This window comes from Aedes albopictus, chromosome 2 (genome assembly GCF_035046485.1).
Source record: "Aedes albopictus strain Foshan chromosome 2, AalbF5, whole genome shotgun sequence".
Classification (NCBI taxonomy): domain Eukaryota; kingdom Metazoa; phylum Arthropoda; class Insecta; order Diptera; family Culicidae; genus Aedes; species Aedes albopictus.
In genome coordinates this window covers 109,464,435-109,481,423 of record NC_085137.1, presented here as the reverse complement: position 1 = coordinate 109,481,423, position 16,989 = coordinate 109,464,435, and the positions used below count along the sequence as shown (strand labels likewise).

The window sequence follows — 16,989 nt, the reverse complement described above, 5'->3', positions numbered from 1 at the left end:
ATGAAGTGAAAGTTTGACCACTACGCCATGCACCCCGGCTAGAGCTCTAACTTTATTGGGTCAGAAACGGCGCCGGCCACGTCCTTACTTATTTATTTATTTAATTTATACCTCTTCGCCTTGGATGAATGAACCCATCTCACAGACTATTACCTTAAATTCTTAATTCTACGTTTAAAACTACTCTTAGATACATCAAAATCAAAATGACTGCCAACATCGTTGAATGCACGGATACAACTGGACAAAGGACACGTCGTTGTAGACGGCCTAACTGCTAGCAGTTGACGAGTTCACGAAGCTGCCTGATGGCAGCGTTAAACCTGACTTCGTTAAGCAATTCCGAGCAGTCGATGTCATGGGATAACATAAGTCAAACACAAATAACTGCCGAATCTTGATTCGCCTTGCTTCTAGCGTTTCAGCGTAGATCAGGCTGCGGTGACTTTCATAGTCAGGAAGATTTATTGGGTCATTCCAAGGCAGCCCGCCTGGAATCCTATAGTGGGCAGACGTCTCAGAACGTAGCGGATAAAGCGTTGTTGAACCTTCTCAAGCCTAGCGATTTGAGTTGTGTGGTATGGACACCACACGCAAATAGCGTATTTCATGATACTCCACACTAGCGAGTAATACAAAGCCTTCAATGTGCAGACGTCACTGAATGATTGCGAGTTCCGTCGAATGAATCCTAATACCTCAAATCCTTTTGCTGTTACCGTACTGTACGGCAAAGCCTCATTTGCAGCCTATGATCACTCCAAGATCACGAATGAAGTCCACACGCTCGATGTTGCTGGTTCCGATCATATAGTCCTAAGACACGTAGGAATGGGGTCGCTTGAAAGCAATAACATTCAGTTTCATGGCATTCTCTGTACTCCACAAAACTATTTCATCCACGTCGGATTGTAATGCGCAGCAATCGAGTTCCGAAGAAATTACTTTGTAGATTTCAAGGTCGTCAGCTTTCCATATTTCAAACGAGAGTCTGCACACTCCTTAAGAAATGTCGGAGGCAGACGGTCTATACCCGGGCTTTTCGAAACGTCCAACTTTTTTTAGAGATGTTGCAATTTCGTCTGGAGAGATCGTTAGTAGGGGTATGCTGATGTCAAACGATTGAATGCCCTGTCTTGCAGAAGATGATAATGAGGGAGTGTCGATGCTATGCACGTTGCTCAAGAAGTCTGCAAATAGATTGGCAGTGTTCTCTGGAGTATTTGCCGTCGTACCGTCGTATGTCATTTCTTCGGGAATCCGGTTGATATTTCTAAGGTTCCTGATGTGCGTCCAGAAAGATTTCGGGTCATTCTTCAAGTGCGATTCTAAACGATTGATATAACTGCGACCGATGTTTTTGCATCGGGGACGTTTCGCAGGAATTCAGACTGCAGAGCCAAACATACGCCGTTGTACATTTCGAATTGGGGAGTATTCGCAACTCTCTCAGGAATGCGTTTAAGGTTATTCTGTAGTTCAGACCGAGTTTTGGACAAAATATTGTCTTGAATTCCAGTTTTCAACGATTAGATAATGCCTTCATACGCAGCGTTGATCGATGTGATGGCCTTGGTAAAGCAGGGCTTAGTCATTATTCCGGTGCAGGCACTACACATTCAATGAAGAAAGGCGTTATGCCCGACAGCAGATCTCATATCGGGATCCATTCCATTACATCTGAAGCAAAAGCGGCCAGTACAAAAATCAGCTGTGACCTCAGTGGCACACATTTCACAAACTCCTTGCATTATCGTTGTGGAAATCAGGTATCCAGTTACGAAGGGGCGAAATACTGTGGATGGTTGTTTCTCGTAATGACTACCAGTACATCCTTTCGAAATTCCTCAAGAGATTTTTCTATGAACATTTGAATTAATTTATCCATTTGCAAGTAGTATTTGCTTCTGGAATTCCCTAAGAAAATCGTTCAGGAATTTTATTGAGGGAACTCCAATATAAACTATTTCAAGACATTTTTTTAGGAATTTCACCAGGAGTTTTCCAAATAGTATTCCCCCAAGAATTACTTCGGAAAATTCTCGTTGTTATTTCAGAAATAATCTTCCTTCAGATATTCCCTAGAGATTTTTTCAAAAATACCTCCAGAGATTTCTACAAAAGTTGGAATAGTAATTTTCTCATTATATATAAGGAAGTTATTTATAATTTCCTCCAGGGGTCAGTGGCGTAGCTAGGAATTTGGGGGCCCGGTGCGGAAGCAAATTGGTAGGCCCCCCAGAAAATTTCATAATATGTACATATTTTACAGTGATAAATCTATACATTTAACTGTCGAATGATCACACTGTTGCATTTTGTACAAAACATTGAAGAAAACTCGCATTTTGTACTAAGCATTCTAGTGATGCTGGCAGTGCACTGCGGTGATGGCCAACGGAAGGTTAAACATTATCTATCTTATATTATTTACTGTATTCCTTCATGATTTTTTTCGGTAGCGAAAATTTTTTTTATAAGAATTATGCCGAAAAAGTTTTTAACAAATTATTTAGAAATTGCACAAAATAGTCCTTATAAAAGGCTTTCAAAGATTGCTCTCCCGGGTAGACGAGAATATCTAAATCATATCTCAAATCGAACACTTTTTGCTGTTATAGCTCGATGTGATTTTGATGTGTTATTCAAAAATCTAATGAATATCGCACGAATAGCTCAAAGTGATATGATATCAGTATTTGTTCTTGCCGAAATAGCTGAAAATTTCTAAGAACAAGTTAAGCTCTTCTACACGAAGTTGAACACATACACCCAAAGAGATGGCTCAATGTTAGTGAAATGCCATGTGTCCCTTTCTGAGCTGTTGAAACGAAGAACCGCATGCTCTTATTCCCATGTTATTTACAACAGCGAGCCACAGTTGAGTGGTAAGCATCGCCGCCTGTAAAACTTAAGGTCGTAAGTTCGATGCTGGATGCTGATATTTTTTTTCTAGAAAAAATTGACAAAACTTGTCTTCTATTTTTTTGATCTTGTAATATCTTAACGAGCTATTATTGAGTAGTTCACCATATAAGATTCTGCTATTATTTGAGGGGCCCAAATGCAAAGAGGTATAAGTGACCATTGTGTCGATTTTGAGCTGAGCATATCAAAAAATTCTTCAGATTTCAAGCTTTCAGGAAATTTTTTATGTTTGTTTTTACGATGTTTGGAAAAATTACAATAAATAAAAAAATTGTGTCGATTTTGCAACTCCATACATTTTATATGGGATGAAAAATTGGTGAAAAACTTTAAACCTCATTTACTCGAAAGTGGGTTTTTGTCACTTACACCCCTTTGCTTCTAACCCCCTCATTTCTGTTCTTTTACCTCTTATATCAATCAAACCAATATCAGTTTTTGCTCTTCAGTAATTCAATTCAATCATTACTGAATATGCTATTCATCAGATTTTTCCACCTACTCGGGTTACCTTTTTCTTTGGGAAATCTTTCTTGAAGAATATTTTATCTTCAAGAATCTTTTAAGTTGTTAATACAAAGATGTCATTCAGTATTGAGCATGAGCATGATTGACCGCCCGCGGTTGCTCCTCTGTTATTGCAAGGACATCTGCATTTACACAAAGAACCAACAGATGAAGCTTGGGACTAGCCTTCTCTCATTGTGTGCAAGGATGTCATTCAGTATTCCTCTAAAAACGCTCCTTCATGAATAATATTACTAGCTTTATTAATGAGGCTTTCAGCCCCTTGGCTGGTTCACCTGAGACATTCAGGAATGTTTTCAAAAGTACTACAGAGTAATTCAAAAGATTCTTGAAAAGGCTTCATCGAGTAAGTCTCGAAATATTAGTTCAGGAATCTATCAATTATGTCTCTGAGGATTTATCTGGAAGATCATCTAAAGAATTCTTGAAAAATTCCAGGAAAAATACTACAAAAAACCACCAATGATTCATTCCGAACCACATATACTTCCAAGAAATTACATCTGGATCCCCGCAGAGGAAGAGAAGCCCTTCTAGAATTGCTTTACACCTTCTTCCGTTTCTTCCAGTGAATCCTCTAAATATTCCTTTGGTGATTTTCGACGAAAGTCAAATATTTCTCCATATACAGGGGATAGACGAAATGATCGGGACAGGCAAAATTTTCACTTCTTAAATTTTTTTCAAATAGCAGTAACTTTTCGAAAGGTGAATCAAACATTCTCAAATTTTTAATGTGAGATGATCAACTAATTGTGTATTATAGTTCATTTAAACTCCCGCAAATTGAGTTGAATATAAATATGTAATGAAGAAAAATAACACCATAGCCGGAAATAAATTAAAAAAGTAATGGGGTGCATATTAAAAATAGACCAATTTACTAAAAAATCATAATATAAATTAAATCGCTATAACTGTTTTGCTTGTTGAAAATTTCAAATTGAGTCAAACGTTTTTCAGAGCTCATTATATAAGTCATAAATGGTCAAAGTTTCTTTGCATTTTGTTCATTGAATCCAGAGATATAACAGTTCAAAGTTGGATATCGGATAATTATACCTTTTTCAAGAATCTTTATAACTTCGTGCAGAATAGCCTGATCTTTTCCAAAAATGGACCACTAATACACAACTATCATCATCTTACAGAGAACATTTGAGAATATTTAATGCACTTTTCGAAAAGTTACAGCTATTTGCAATTTTTTTTTGAAAAGTGATAATTTTGCCTGTTCCGATCATTTTGTCTATCCCCTGTATTCTTCAAGCATTTCTCAGTTATTCCCTCAAATAACCTTATCAGATATTTCTACAATAATTAAACTTGGAATTTCCTCAAGCATTCATAACTTATCTTGGCGTCCTTTTTAAGATTTCTTAAGAATTATTTCCTAGGATTACTTCAGAGATCCCACCAAAGATTCCTTTTTTCAAAAGTATTCTTCCAGAAGTTTCTTTATGGTTTTACTAAGAGATTCATCCTAGAATTCCTCCTAGAAATTTCCAAAGAATCAATTGGATAATAATAAAGCTAAATCTCCAAGGATTCCTACAGAAGAAATTGAATTAAATGAATTATATTAATTAAATTAAACTTTTAGAAGGACTTCTGTAGGAATTCTTTCGAAAAATACTTCTGGACTTTCAATATCCATCAACTCTAAGAGTTTTCTCAAGAATTCCTTCAGCAATTTTTGCTAGCACTTTTCAAAAAACTTCTATTCCGCTTTTTGATAAGACTCCTTAAAAATTCATCCAAGAAACCTTTTGAAAAATAATTCTAAGTTTCCATCACGCATCTCAGTCAGGAATTTCTCCAGAATTTATGATTGGTTCCTCCAGAATTATTACGTTATTTTTTATATAACACTGGTCGACAGTAGATCACGCACTTTGACCACTTGATCCATTTCCGAAGGATTTTGGCCCGCTGATTCCGAATCTGACTTCGGAATTGCTGTAACACGTACAGTTTTTGAGAAAAATAGGGTTTTATTCTCAAAATTCCATATTTTTACAGAAATCAAAATGTTGTCTTAATATTTATAATTTTTTTATCTGCTCATCATAACCAGTATTTAAATTCAATAGATTTAGATTCACTGATTCAGAATCTGACCTAAGATTTTTTGTAAAACGTAATTTTTTTGAGAAAAATGGGGTTTTATTTACAAAATTTGCATATTTTTAAAGAAAATATACTATTGTCTTTTTAATTTCAATTTTTTATCTCCTCATTTAAGCCAATATTTATATTTATTAGATTTTTAACCACCGATTTGGTAACTAACCTAAAAATCTCTGTAACACGTGCAGTTTTTGAGAAAAATGGGGTTTTATTCACAAAATTTCATATTTTCAAAGAAAATAAAATATTGTCTTTATAATTTTAAAGTTTTTATCTACTCATCTTAATTCATATTTTATATTTAAAAGATTCTATTTCACTTATTCGTATTCTCACCTATGAATTTCTGTAACACGTAAAATTTATGAGAAAAATATTTTATTCACAAAATTTCATATTTTCATGGAAAAACTATTGTCTTTATAATTTTATTTTTTTTATCTGCTCATCTTAACAAATATTTATGTTTAGGGGCTGTCCATAAACCACGTGGTCATTTTTTTGGGACTTCTCGACCCCCCCCCCCCCCCCACCCCGCGTGGTCATTTGTCCATACTAAATTTTTTATTCGTCCATACAAAATGCTCATAGGCCGAATTTTTTTTTGTATAATTCCATTTTTCTCTAAAATTTTACGTGTTACACAAATTCTTAGGTCAGATTCTGAATCAGAATATAAAAATCTATTAAATACAAATATTGGTTAAGATGAGCAGATAAAAATATTAAACTTATAAAGACATATGAAAATATGAAATTTTTTGAATAATCCCTACTAAAATTTTACCTGTTACGGAAATTCTTAGGCCACATTCTGAATCAGTAGATCAAAATCTTTTCAATAAAAAAAAATGGTTATGATGAGCAGGTGGAAAATTGAAAATTATAAAAACAATACTTTATTTTATATGAAAATATGAAATTTGTGAATAAAACCCTATTATTCTCAAAAATTGTACGTGTTACAGAAATTCTTGGGTCAGATTCCGAATCAGTATATGAAAATCTATTAAAACAAATATTGGTTGAGATGAGCAGATAGAAAAAAATTAAAATTATAAAGACAGTAGTTTATTTTCTATGAAAAAAATAAAATTATAAAGACAGTAGTTTATTTTGTATGAAAATATGAAATTTTGTATTTAAAATTCTATTTTTCTCAAAAATTTTACGTGTTACAGAAATTTTTAGGTCAGATTGCAAATCATAATATGAAAATTTATTTAATTTGAATATTGGAAAACATGGGCAAATAAAATAATTAAATTATAAATACAATAGTCTATTTTCTATGAAAATATGGAATTTGTGAATAAAACCCAATTTTTCTCAAAAAAAAAAAATACGTGTTACTAAAATTATTAGGTCAGATTCTGACTGAATGGATAAAAATCTATTGAATATGAATATTGGTTATAATGAGCAGATGAAAAATTTGAAATTATAAAGACTATATTAAGTTTTCTCTGAAAATATGAAATTTTGTGAATAATACCCTACTTTCTTAAAAATTTTACGTGTTACAGAAACTCTTAGGCCAGTTTCTGAATCAGTGGATCAAAATCTATTGAATGAAAATATTGGTTATGATGAGCAGATGGAAAATTGAAAAATATAAAAACAATATTTTATTTTATGTGAAAAACTGAAATTTGTGAATAAAACCCTATATTTCTAAAAAAAATTACGTGTTACAGAAATTCATAGGTCAGATTCCGAATCAGTATATGAAAATCTATTAAATACAAATATTGGTTGAGATGAGCAGATAAAAAAAATTAAAATTGTAAAGACAGTAGTTTATTTTCTATGAAAATATGAAATTTGTGTTTAAAACCCTATTTTCTCAAAAATTTTACGTGTTACAGAAGTTCTTAGGTCAGATTGCAAATCAGAATATGAAAATCTATTGAATATAAATATTGGTAAAGATGGGCAGATAAAAAAAATAAAATTATAAATACAATAGTCTATTTTCTATGAAAATATGGAATTTGCCAATAAAACCTAATTTTTCTCAAAAAATTTACGTATTACTAAAATTATTAGGTCAGATTCAGACTTAGTGGATCAAAATCTATTCAATATGAATATTGGTTATAATGAGCAGATGAAAAATTTAAAATTTCAAAGACAATATTAAATTTTCTTTGAAAATATGAAACTTTGTGAATAAAACCCTATTTTTCTCAAAAACTGTACGTGTTACAGGAATTCTGAAGTCAGATTCGGATTCAGCGGGCCAAATTCCATTAGAAATGGAACAAATGGTCAAAGTGCGTGAAAAAAGTTTCAATTTTGTCGACTAGTGTAATCCGTGCTCACTTCTAACAAATATACAAAAATAAGAAGCAGAACAAAATGCGCTTCACTCCTTTGTTTTGAGTGGTATGAAAATGGAAGCGTATATAAATAGTAAAAGTACAGATGCCCTATCTTATCAAAACAAAAATCTTCTCCAGTAGTCTCTCCAAGGATTCCTCCTAAGACTATTTTGCCACTTTCTGCAGGAGTTCTTTAAGAATACCTAGAAGCATCCTTTAAGTAATTAATGCAAGGCTAAGATTTCAAAGAGGATATCCATCGGGATTTTTTCAGGAATCACTTCAAGAATTCATACGGTTATTTTTCCAAGGATTTCTAAAATATTTCTTCAAAAAAAAAGTCTCCTGGAAATTATCACAAGATTCTGTCAGAATTTCTACAAGGATCTTGTTAGAAACTTCTGCGAAGGTTTCATCAATATTTTTAAGCATTCTGCTTAATTTTTTAATAACATCTCCAAAGCTTCTACCATTACTTTTGGGATTTTTCCAGGAATCGATTTTCTAAGGTTATTCAACATTCTAAAGGAATTCCTTCAAAGAAGTGTGTAGAAATTGCTCCCAAATTTCCTTCAGGAATTTTTCCAGAGATTTCTTTAGTAGCTCATCCAATAAGTTTTCTTGCAATTTCTCCGAAGATTGCTTCAGATTTTATTCAAGTTAGTATTCTCTTAAAATTTCTTTAATTGATTTCATTCATTCATTTTTAAACTGATTTTCCCAGGTATTTAACAAATAATTTTGTACAAGAAATCTTTTGGGATCCTTTCATGCAAGGATTTCTTCTTGTATTAATTCAATTACTCCTGCAAGAGTTTTCCGGAGATTCTTTCACAAATTCCTCCAAGAAATTCTGTAGGAAATCCTCCAGAGGAGGCATTGAGTGTTTTGCTAGTTTATTTTTAGAAATTCCTCTAATAAGCCTATTCAAGGATTCATAAATTCCTCCAATGAATACTTAAGAAACTCAAATAAAAAAATATAAGAATTCTTTCAATTCTCACAGAAATTCCCCCAAGAAATTCTAATGGAATTTCTTCATACATTTTTAGGAAATTGTTTGTGATCTCTTCTGGTAATCATCTTAATTTTATTAGTAATTTTCTTGAGATTTGTCTCGGTCGTTCCGTTATAAATTCTTTGATTTTTTTTTTTAATTTGCAAAAGTGTATCTCGTGGAAAAGTAATAACACACAAGCTTTTAAAAGTTGTTACTTAAATTTACAAACGAATCGACTAATTAAATTTCAAAGTGCCTATCGAATGAATTTCAACATTGAACTATTGAAAGTATTACAAATGTAATTGTGAGGTATATTTGCAAAGGGACTGCCGGTAGAACTTTCAAAGATATTGCTAAAATCCCGTGATAAATTTCCAAAGCAGCTGGCCAAAGAGTTTAAAAAAGTGAAGTTAAAGATATTTTCACAAATAATAATCTAATTCAACTTCGAATATTATCGCCGAGAAATTTCCAAAAGAGTTATCGAAGATTTCGATGGAAGTGCCGAAATAGTTTTCAAAAACATTTGCAAAGAAAACCCCAAGAATAATTTTATAGGAATTTTCGGATTAAATCCAATCAAAGCATTTCCCAATAATTAGCCAAAAAAAACTCTGCCAAAAGATATTCGAAATTTTTTTTCAGGTAACTCACAGAAAACTTGCCAAAAAAAATGCCAGGCGAGTTACCCAATCAATTCTCGTAGGGATTGGCATACAAGTTTCCAAAAAAAGTTGAATTTATTCCGAAAGGTAATTACCAGAGGTTTTCTCAAACGCATTGTCAAAAAAAAAAAATCAGTGAAAAGTTGCAGACGGAATTCCCAACGAAATTTCCGTTGAAATAAAAATCTGAAGAAGTTCGTAGAAACAAAAATCAGAAGCCATTCTTGTAGCATTGCCGAGAATTAGTTGAAAAAGTTTCCAAAGGAATTGCCTAACAATAAATCAAAAGTATCGCCAAAGGAAATTTTCAGAGCAATTGCCGAATGAATTTCCAAATTAATGTTTAAAGATCCTTAATGAATTTGTACACGGGTTTCCGAATTAGTTACTGAATAAAAATAAAAATACTTCGGAAATTCTAATAGATAATGTAAAAATTATCACAGGAATTCCTCTAAGAAATTCTACTGGAATTCCTCAATGAATCATTCAGAAATTCTTCCAAGGTTTTTATTAGATTTTTTTTCTATTGATGCCTTAAAGGGTTTCTTTAGCGATAACACCAGTTTCGTCCGGATTTCCCTCACGAAACTTCTAAGGAAAGTTTCTAACGATTTCATCAAGCATTTTTTTTTCAAGTGCGGAGCTCCAAGAACTCTTTCTGGGACATCTTTTATGATTCTTCTGGGAAATACTTCAAGGACTCCTTTACAAATTCCTCCAAGATTTCCTGCGAAAGTTGCTACAGCGATTCCTTAGGAAATTCCTCCTTCATTTCTGAAGAAATTTCTTCAGTATTATGTTATCCCAAGAACTCCATAAAGAGTTTCTTAAATATATCCACTAATGATTCTTTTGAAGCTACCCCACATGTTTTCTTCAGCATTTTTTCAGAGGAATACTTTAGGAATTCCTTCAAGATTTTTTTTATAAACTTCTTCAAGGGTTCATTTTGCACTGCCTCATATGATTTTGAAGTCCTTTCAAGGATTTCTTAAGAATTTTTTCAAGCATTTCTTTAGTCATACATGCAGGGATTTCCTCAGAAATTTCTCTAATAATTACTGAAGGAAATCATCCAAAGATTCCTTAGGCAATGTTTTCAAGTACTCTTTCAAAATTCGTTCAATAATCTTTCAAGAAATTCCAGTAAAGATTAAATCTTTTCTCCAAGGATTTTTTTCAAGTTACGAATAAAGATTCGTTCATGGATTTTTCAGTTTTTCTTCAGATAACCCTACAAAGATGAACACATTCATCTCCAAAGTATTGCTGCACAAATTTCCTCATTTCCTGCCCCCTGCAGAAATTCCTCCAAGGAAATATGTAGGAATTATTTTGAAGACTGTTTTTTTTTATTTGCACCAAAGAATTTGGAATTCTTTACTAATTCTGTAAAAATACTTCCAGAACATCATCAAATATACCTCCAAAATCAACCCAATGATTCTTTCCTAACACATCTTAGAATTCATCCAGCCGATTTTTCAAGGATTTTTTTTTTTTAGAAATTTCTACAAAAAATGCTACATACATTTCTACAAGGATTCCTTCGGGAATTCATTCAAATTTCTTTAGAAAATCTCCCAAGGATCCATTTAGATATGGTATGGCTCCAATCATGATCTCAAAAAATCATAAATGATATTTTCAGTGAGGAACTCCTGCAAGATTCCTTTTTGAAGAAATCTCTAAAATCATACTTGGACAGATTTCTTATGGTCCATCTAAAGGATTTCTTGAAGGGCATTATGACATAATCCTTCAATGGCTTTATGATCGTTTCCGAAGAGGTATTTCTGAACGACTGCTTGAAGAAATTCGTACAAAAAAAATCTCAAAGGGATTCCTGAAGGATTTTACGATAATTTTTTGAAGAAATTCCTGAAGAAATGTTAGGAGGAGTTCCTGAAGGAATCATTGTAAGTATTCGTACAACCAATGTATTCGTAAGTAACCAATGCTTAGAAATTTTTTTAAGCAATCCCTAAAAAATGTTTTGAAGTTAATCTTAGAGGAATTTTTGTAGAAGTCTTTGAAGTAACTGCCTGATAAATCGTAAAAAGATATTCTTGCGAAGGAATTCCCACAGGAAGCCTTCAAGCACGTTGAATGCGTTCAGTTCTTAATTTTGATGGATGGGGCCCCTGAATTTCAGCTGCTATCTTAAGCTAAATCAAGAGCTTTGTTTGGTTCTGTGGTTAGGATATCATGGATGTTTTCATAATGCTTATGAATTTTACTTCCATATCGGTACTGAATATCGTAAAATTCAATTTTGATTTTGAACACATTTTTTATTGTATTTTGGGGCTCCTGCAGGTGCAAAGAGTAGTCATCAAACAAATATAAACAAAACTACACGAATAAAGTGTATACATTTTTAATTGTTAATAATAGAACTTCAAAATAGCCATCTGCGTCCCCATTCCAAAATCTCTTGATCATCACGAAGAGGCCCCTGCATAACTATCAGCAGATCGGCAAGTGTTGAACTTATACTTATAGGAATCTTTCTCTAATCACAGAACTTTATTCAAACTGGGCCCCCGAATTCAGAGGGCCCCCAAATCAGGGATGGTTTATAACACTAGACCTGCCCTGATTTGGAGGCCCCCTGAATTCGGGAGCCCGGTGCGGACCGAACCCCCCGCCCTCCCTTGCTACGCCACTGCCAGGGGTTCTTAATCGCTTCAGAAGTCCCTAAAGAAGTGCAGAAGTGCCCTGCAGAGATGCTGTAAATATCAGATCCCACACATCACCTGTTTATCTAATTCAAAGAGGCCATATTTTCAAAGAAATGGAAATCCAAACTTTTTTATGTGCAAGAATAACTTTAACTATATATGTATGTCTTTTGGTTCAATGATTACAGCCTTTTTTTTTTCAAAAAATCATAGTTGTTTTTCTAAATTCGAATTCTAAAATCTCTAAAAGTGGTTCTTTGACGACTTTGATGAGAAATATTTTTCTTTCAAATGCTTAGAATTTTGCCAAAACAGTTTCATTGCTTTATATTTATTTATTTTTTGTTTCATCAAAGTCTTCTAAGAACCAAGTGCAAAAGAAATTGATAGTTTTCTAGAACAAATAGGCACTTTTCAATTATTGTTTTTCTTTTCTGTAGTAACAGAAATAACACCTCTCTAATTTTTTGAGAGGTATGTTTACTTAATAACAATATTTTTTCATTTGAATGCTGGCAAAAGATATTTTTATATTTGCATCAACCCGTAATATCGCCTTTTGAATAAACTACACTCAGTAGCAAAAAAAAGCCGTGCTGATTTTTTTCTCCTTAAATGCGTCATGTTCAATCCGCTGCAACTTTGACAATAATCAATGTTTTTGGCTGAAAATTTAACCACTCTGTCATCAATATATTGATAATGTATGGACAAAATTTCATATTGATAGAAATTATATATTTTGAGTCATAAAAACTTGTATGAAAAAAATCCATTTTTGGTTATACCTTTTTCAAAAATCCGTTCAGTGAAAAATTTAAGTAGCTTCATAAAAATTTCACTGCAGCGTCAGTAAATATAGGAAATGTTGTGGTCAAAATTTGAAATGTTTTCATCCAGCGGTTTAGGCCACAGAAATCGTCAAATTTGAAGTACCACTGTGGGTGCCTACAGTTTTCACTCCATATTGACCACGCTGAAACATCGGTGCAGAAAAAAAGCCGACGTCAATTCGTTCTTTTAATGTTTAGATCTAAGTTTTAATAAACAATCCATATTATATGACATATTTTTATAAATTTTCGAGTGGTCTGCTAGTTGTTTATGACATTCTACACGTAACACATAGTGCGTTGCGCGTTACACGTAATGCGTTACAAACATACATATGTTAGTGAATATACAAGTAGTTTGAATAATTTACAAATTTTGGCAACTGTAAAAAAATCATTATAAGTAAATAGTAAGTGGTAAAATTTTCAGCCAAAAATATTGACAATTCAGGCCAAACATGTCTAAAGGTCCTATCTGCAGAAGAGAGGCTCTCTTTGGTTTCCCTCTCTTTCGTTAATATCTCAGCTGTTTATTTGTATTATGATTGTCTCCTTGCATTGAACGATGGTCAAAACAATCGTCTTTTGATTTGTACTGCAAAAATAGTTGAAAATTGTACCATTACATTGCAATAATTGAAAGAGAAAGTGAACAAAGAGAGCCTCTCAAATGCAGATAGGACCTATTGAAATGTTTGGCCTGAATTGTCAAAGTTGCAGCGGATTGCACATGACGCATTTTAGGAGGAAAAATCAGCTCGGCTTTTTTTTTTGCTACTGAGTATATGATTTTTGAAGAAAAACGCCTGTAATTATTGAGCCAAAAGTGATGGATTACGACCATTTCCGCGCACGAAACGACGCGTTTTCAAATGCTCTATATGTGTTTCTTAGGGGACTGTTTTCAACAGATCCGGTCATGTTCTTGTACCGACATTTCGAACCCTCTAAGCAGAATACCTTACAAGTGGTAGTCGAAATACGCGTATCTGTCAAAGGATAAGCAACATAGGGCGGAATTAAAAGGTACGAAACTGATTACACTCATTCAAAGGTCCGGTCAATTTGTTTGTTCCGCTGATGACATCGGCAGAACATTTTTGAACCGCGATGACAGAGTTGTACACTCGCCTGAAATGCATGTTGCAAGAATATAGGCTAGCAATCCTGTGAAAATTAAACACCACGTGGATCACAGCGAGAAAGGGGCTAGATGTAATAGAAAACTGGGCATTTCTTCATCTCAAATTGTTGTTTAAATTTCATAGTACAATTTCACCAATCTTCCGACAACTTTTGACATTACTCTTCTCTCTTTCAGAACCGAGTTCCAGGTAAAGTTCCTCTGGGGCAGCAAGGGCTGCTTCGTACCGGCCGAAGACCGACACGCCAAGTTCGAACACGTGCTCACGGTAATGGCGGAGAAGTTTTGCGGCGATCCAGCAGTGAACGCTGCCGGCTAAATCCACGCGACGCAGAACTCCAGCAACAACTCTCCAAATCATACATTTTCCTATCGCATTTCATCTTTTTCCAAGCTCGCAAATACATAACACACAACTATATCTCAACCTACTCATGTTTTATCAGGCATCTCAAAATTGATAGTGGAAAACAACTAAATTTTGATAGAGACAGACTAAACTTTTATGCAACACTTTTAGCTCAAATATTGAAAGACCTACGATATATGACGGGAAAATCAAACGAAACAATAAATTCAAACAACAGTTTAGAAAGAATCTTAAGCGCATGAGGAATTTTTGAGAATATCAAACGAAACAGACTTTTCTTTTTGGAAGTTGTTTAAGCAAATATCGAGACTATGGTGGGAATTATTGAATCCCATATACTGAAATGTGGTAACTGTTTCAGCGACTCGATGTTTCGATAAAAAATAATAATCAAAGCTAGTCAAGACGAAATCGAAGTACTTGTAATTGATCGTTTGTGTTTTGTGGCCTGGAGGATGATTATGGATAATTCTAATTTACACCAATTTTACAAATGGATACTTAATGTACGGATGTGTGGAGGAAATTTTTTATAGAGTTTTTACAAATCAAACCGCATAAAATAATGAGCGCGGTCCAGATTGCGATGTTAAAATGACCTCGTTTCTGATTTATGTATGGAAATTTTCCCTGGATTTTGCAAAAGAAGCCACCACTGATGAAATAGACTGATGATTTATTGTTAATTTTCTCGGTTTAGCACCTTCCAAAGCAATACCTTGATGAAATTATCGATTTGAATGCCTCAAGTTGGAAGCAACAATTGTTCGTTATTTTTCCTAGCAATTTTGTACCAAACCCTTGGACAGTGTCACAAATATGTAGTGCTATGTAGATTCACACACAATGCAAACATAAAACTATCTGAAGCAAGAAAATGTAAAGGCATTAACTCTGAACCATTAATACAAGTAGCTAATCTTGAAGACATTTTCGGAAAATATAATAAAAAACTGTACGATAATAACAATCACACATTTATACCAAGAGAAGATAATTTATGTAGCCTTTGGTAAAAGAACAAGGACATCTAATCTCACTTATTTGTTGGACTAATTCCAGAGTAGTCATCGCATTGTTAAAATTTAACTAATGGAGATATTTCGACCCACACACACACACACACACACACACACAAAAGATTTTCCGTTAAATGGAAACAAAATACTTTATGTACCAGAAACCCGAAAAAGCAACCAAAATACCGATTAAAAAAGTGACAAACATCTAAGCTAATCAATACACTTATGCGTAGACGAATGTAAGTTATACATTTGATCAAACATATTTATTTACCTTAGAAAAGGAACAAAACTAAACAGAATTACCACACAATAAAGCACACATTTCGGATATATAATAGTGTCGAAACGGTATCTACTGGAAACTACCAAGAAAAAAAAAACTGATGGACTATGAGCGGGTGACAAACAACTGGTAAATCGGAAAGTATTACGTAACGGGACAAGTAGTCAGTCGAATGAAGAAGGCTACATATTTTCGGACATTCGGTAAACGTGTTGAAAAGTAACAATAAGCCAAATGAGTGGGCGGCACATGTATGGTGGTCCTTAGATCGATCAATCGAAGCGAAGGAAGATTCAGAGAGAAGATACGAGTGACACACATGTTTGTATTGATCGTACCGTGCGCAAATATGGACAACATACAAGTATGATATTTAAACCGCAGGAAATGATTGAATAATAAATTATTTAAATGAGATCAGTGCTCGAAACGTAGACTCAATGTATATTGCAATGATGACAAATTCGGAAAAAAAGCTCTTTTTCAATTGTTTGAGACTTAGTGATACGAGGGCGGAAAATTAAAAAAAAACAGCTTACGTACATTGACAGCGACAACAGTGCAAGAGGCGATAGGTATCAACGATACCTGAGCTGATGCACAGAAAAGCATGAATAGAAATGATATGCGGAGAGTTTATGCAAGTGTCAACGGTGCGTGGAACAAAACTGGGCTAGTGTCCGACACGTGCATTGACCGGGAAGCAAATTTGCTGACAGTGTTGCGCCAGCAGACAGACGAACTGACAGGAAGAACTATTCCAGTTTGGTAACACTCTTTTATTCAGGTATTGCGGATTATAAAATCCCTTTGGGAAAAATGAGGAAATATATGTTTTAACAGTTTTATGTTTGTGGGATATGTGAGAAAATTTGTCTTATGTGTTTATCCTGTGCAAGTACTTACGTTTAGTGTTCTTCTGTTGGATTTTTCGTCCGTACTAGCTACAACATCCGTACTATTAGTTCGTAAGGTAATATCCGTGACAAACTGCTGGGTTCGTTAGAAATTAGGTTCAGTCGACACTGATTTTTCATTTGGGCCTAACTGTTATTTTCGAGCTCACTTC

The 16,989-nt window shown here is 33.8% G+C and overlaps 1 protein-coding gene across 11 annotated transcripts in view; it reads left to right on the top strand.

The window, feature by feature from the left end:
- The window catches only part of LOC109420651 (breast cancer anti-estrogen resistance protein 3 homolog), a 161,617-nt gene extending 145,280 nt beyond the window's left edge, over positions 1 to 16,337 (top strand). For all 11 annotated transcript variants that reach the window (XM_029852958.2, XM_029852955.2, XM_029852957.2 and 8 more), the window contains one exon: positions 14,420 to 16,337. In XM_029852958.2, the coding sequence (XP_029708818.1) occupies positions 14,420 to 14,561 (142 nt within the window). In that variant the 3' untranslated portion in view covers positions 14,562 to 16,337. The remainder of the gene's footprint in view (positions 1 to 14,419) is intronic.
- The last annotated feature ends 652 nt before the right edge of the window (positions 16,338 to 16,989 follow it).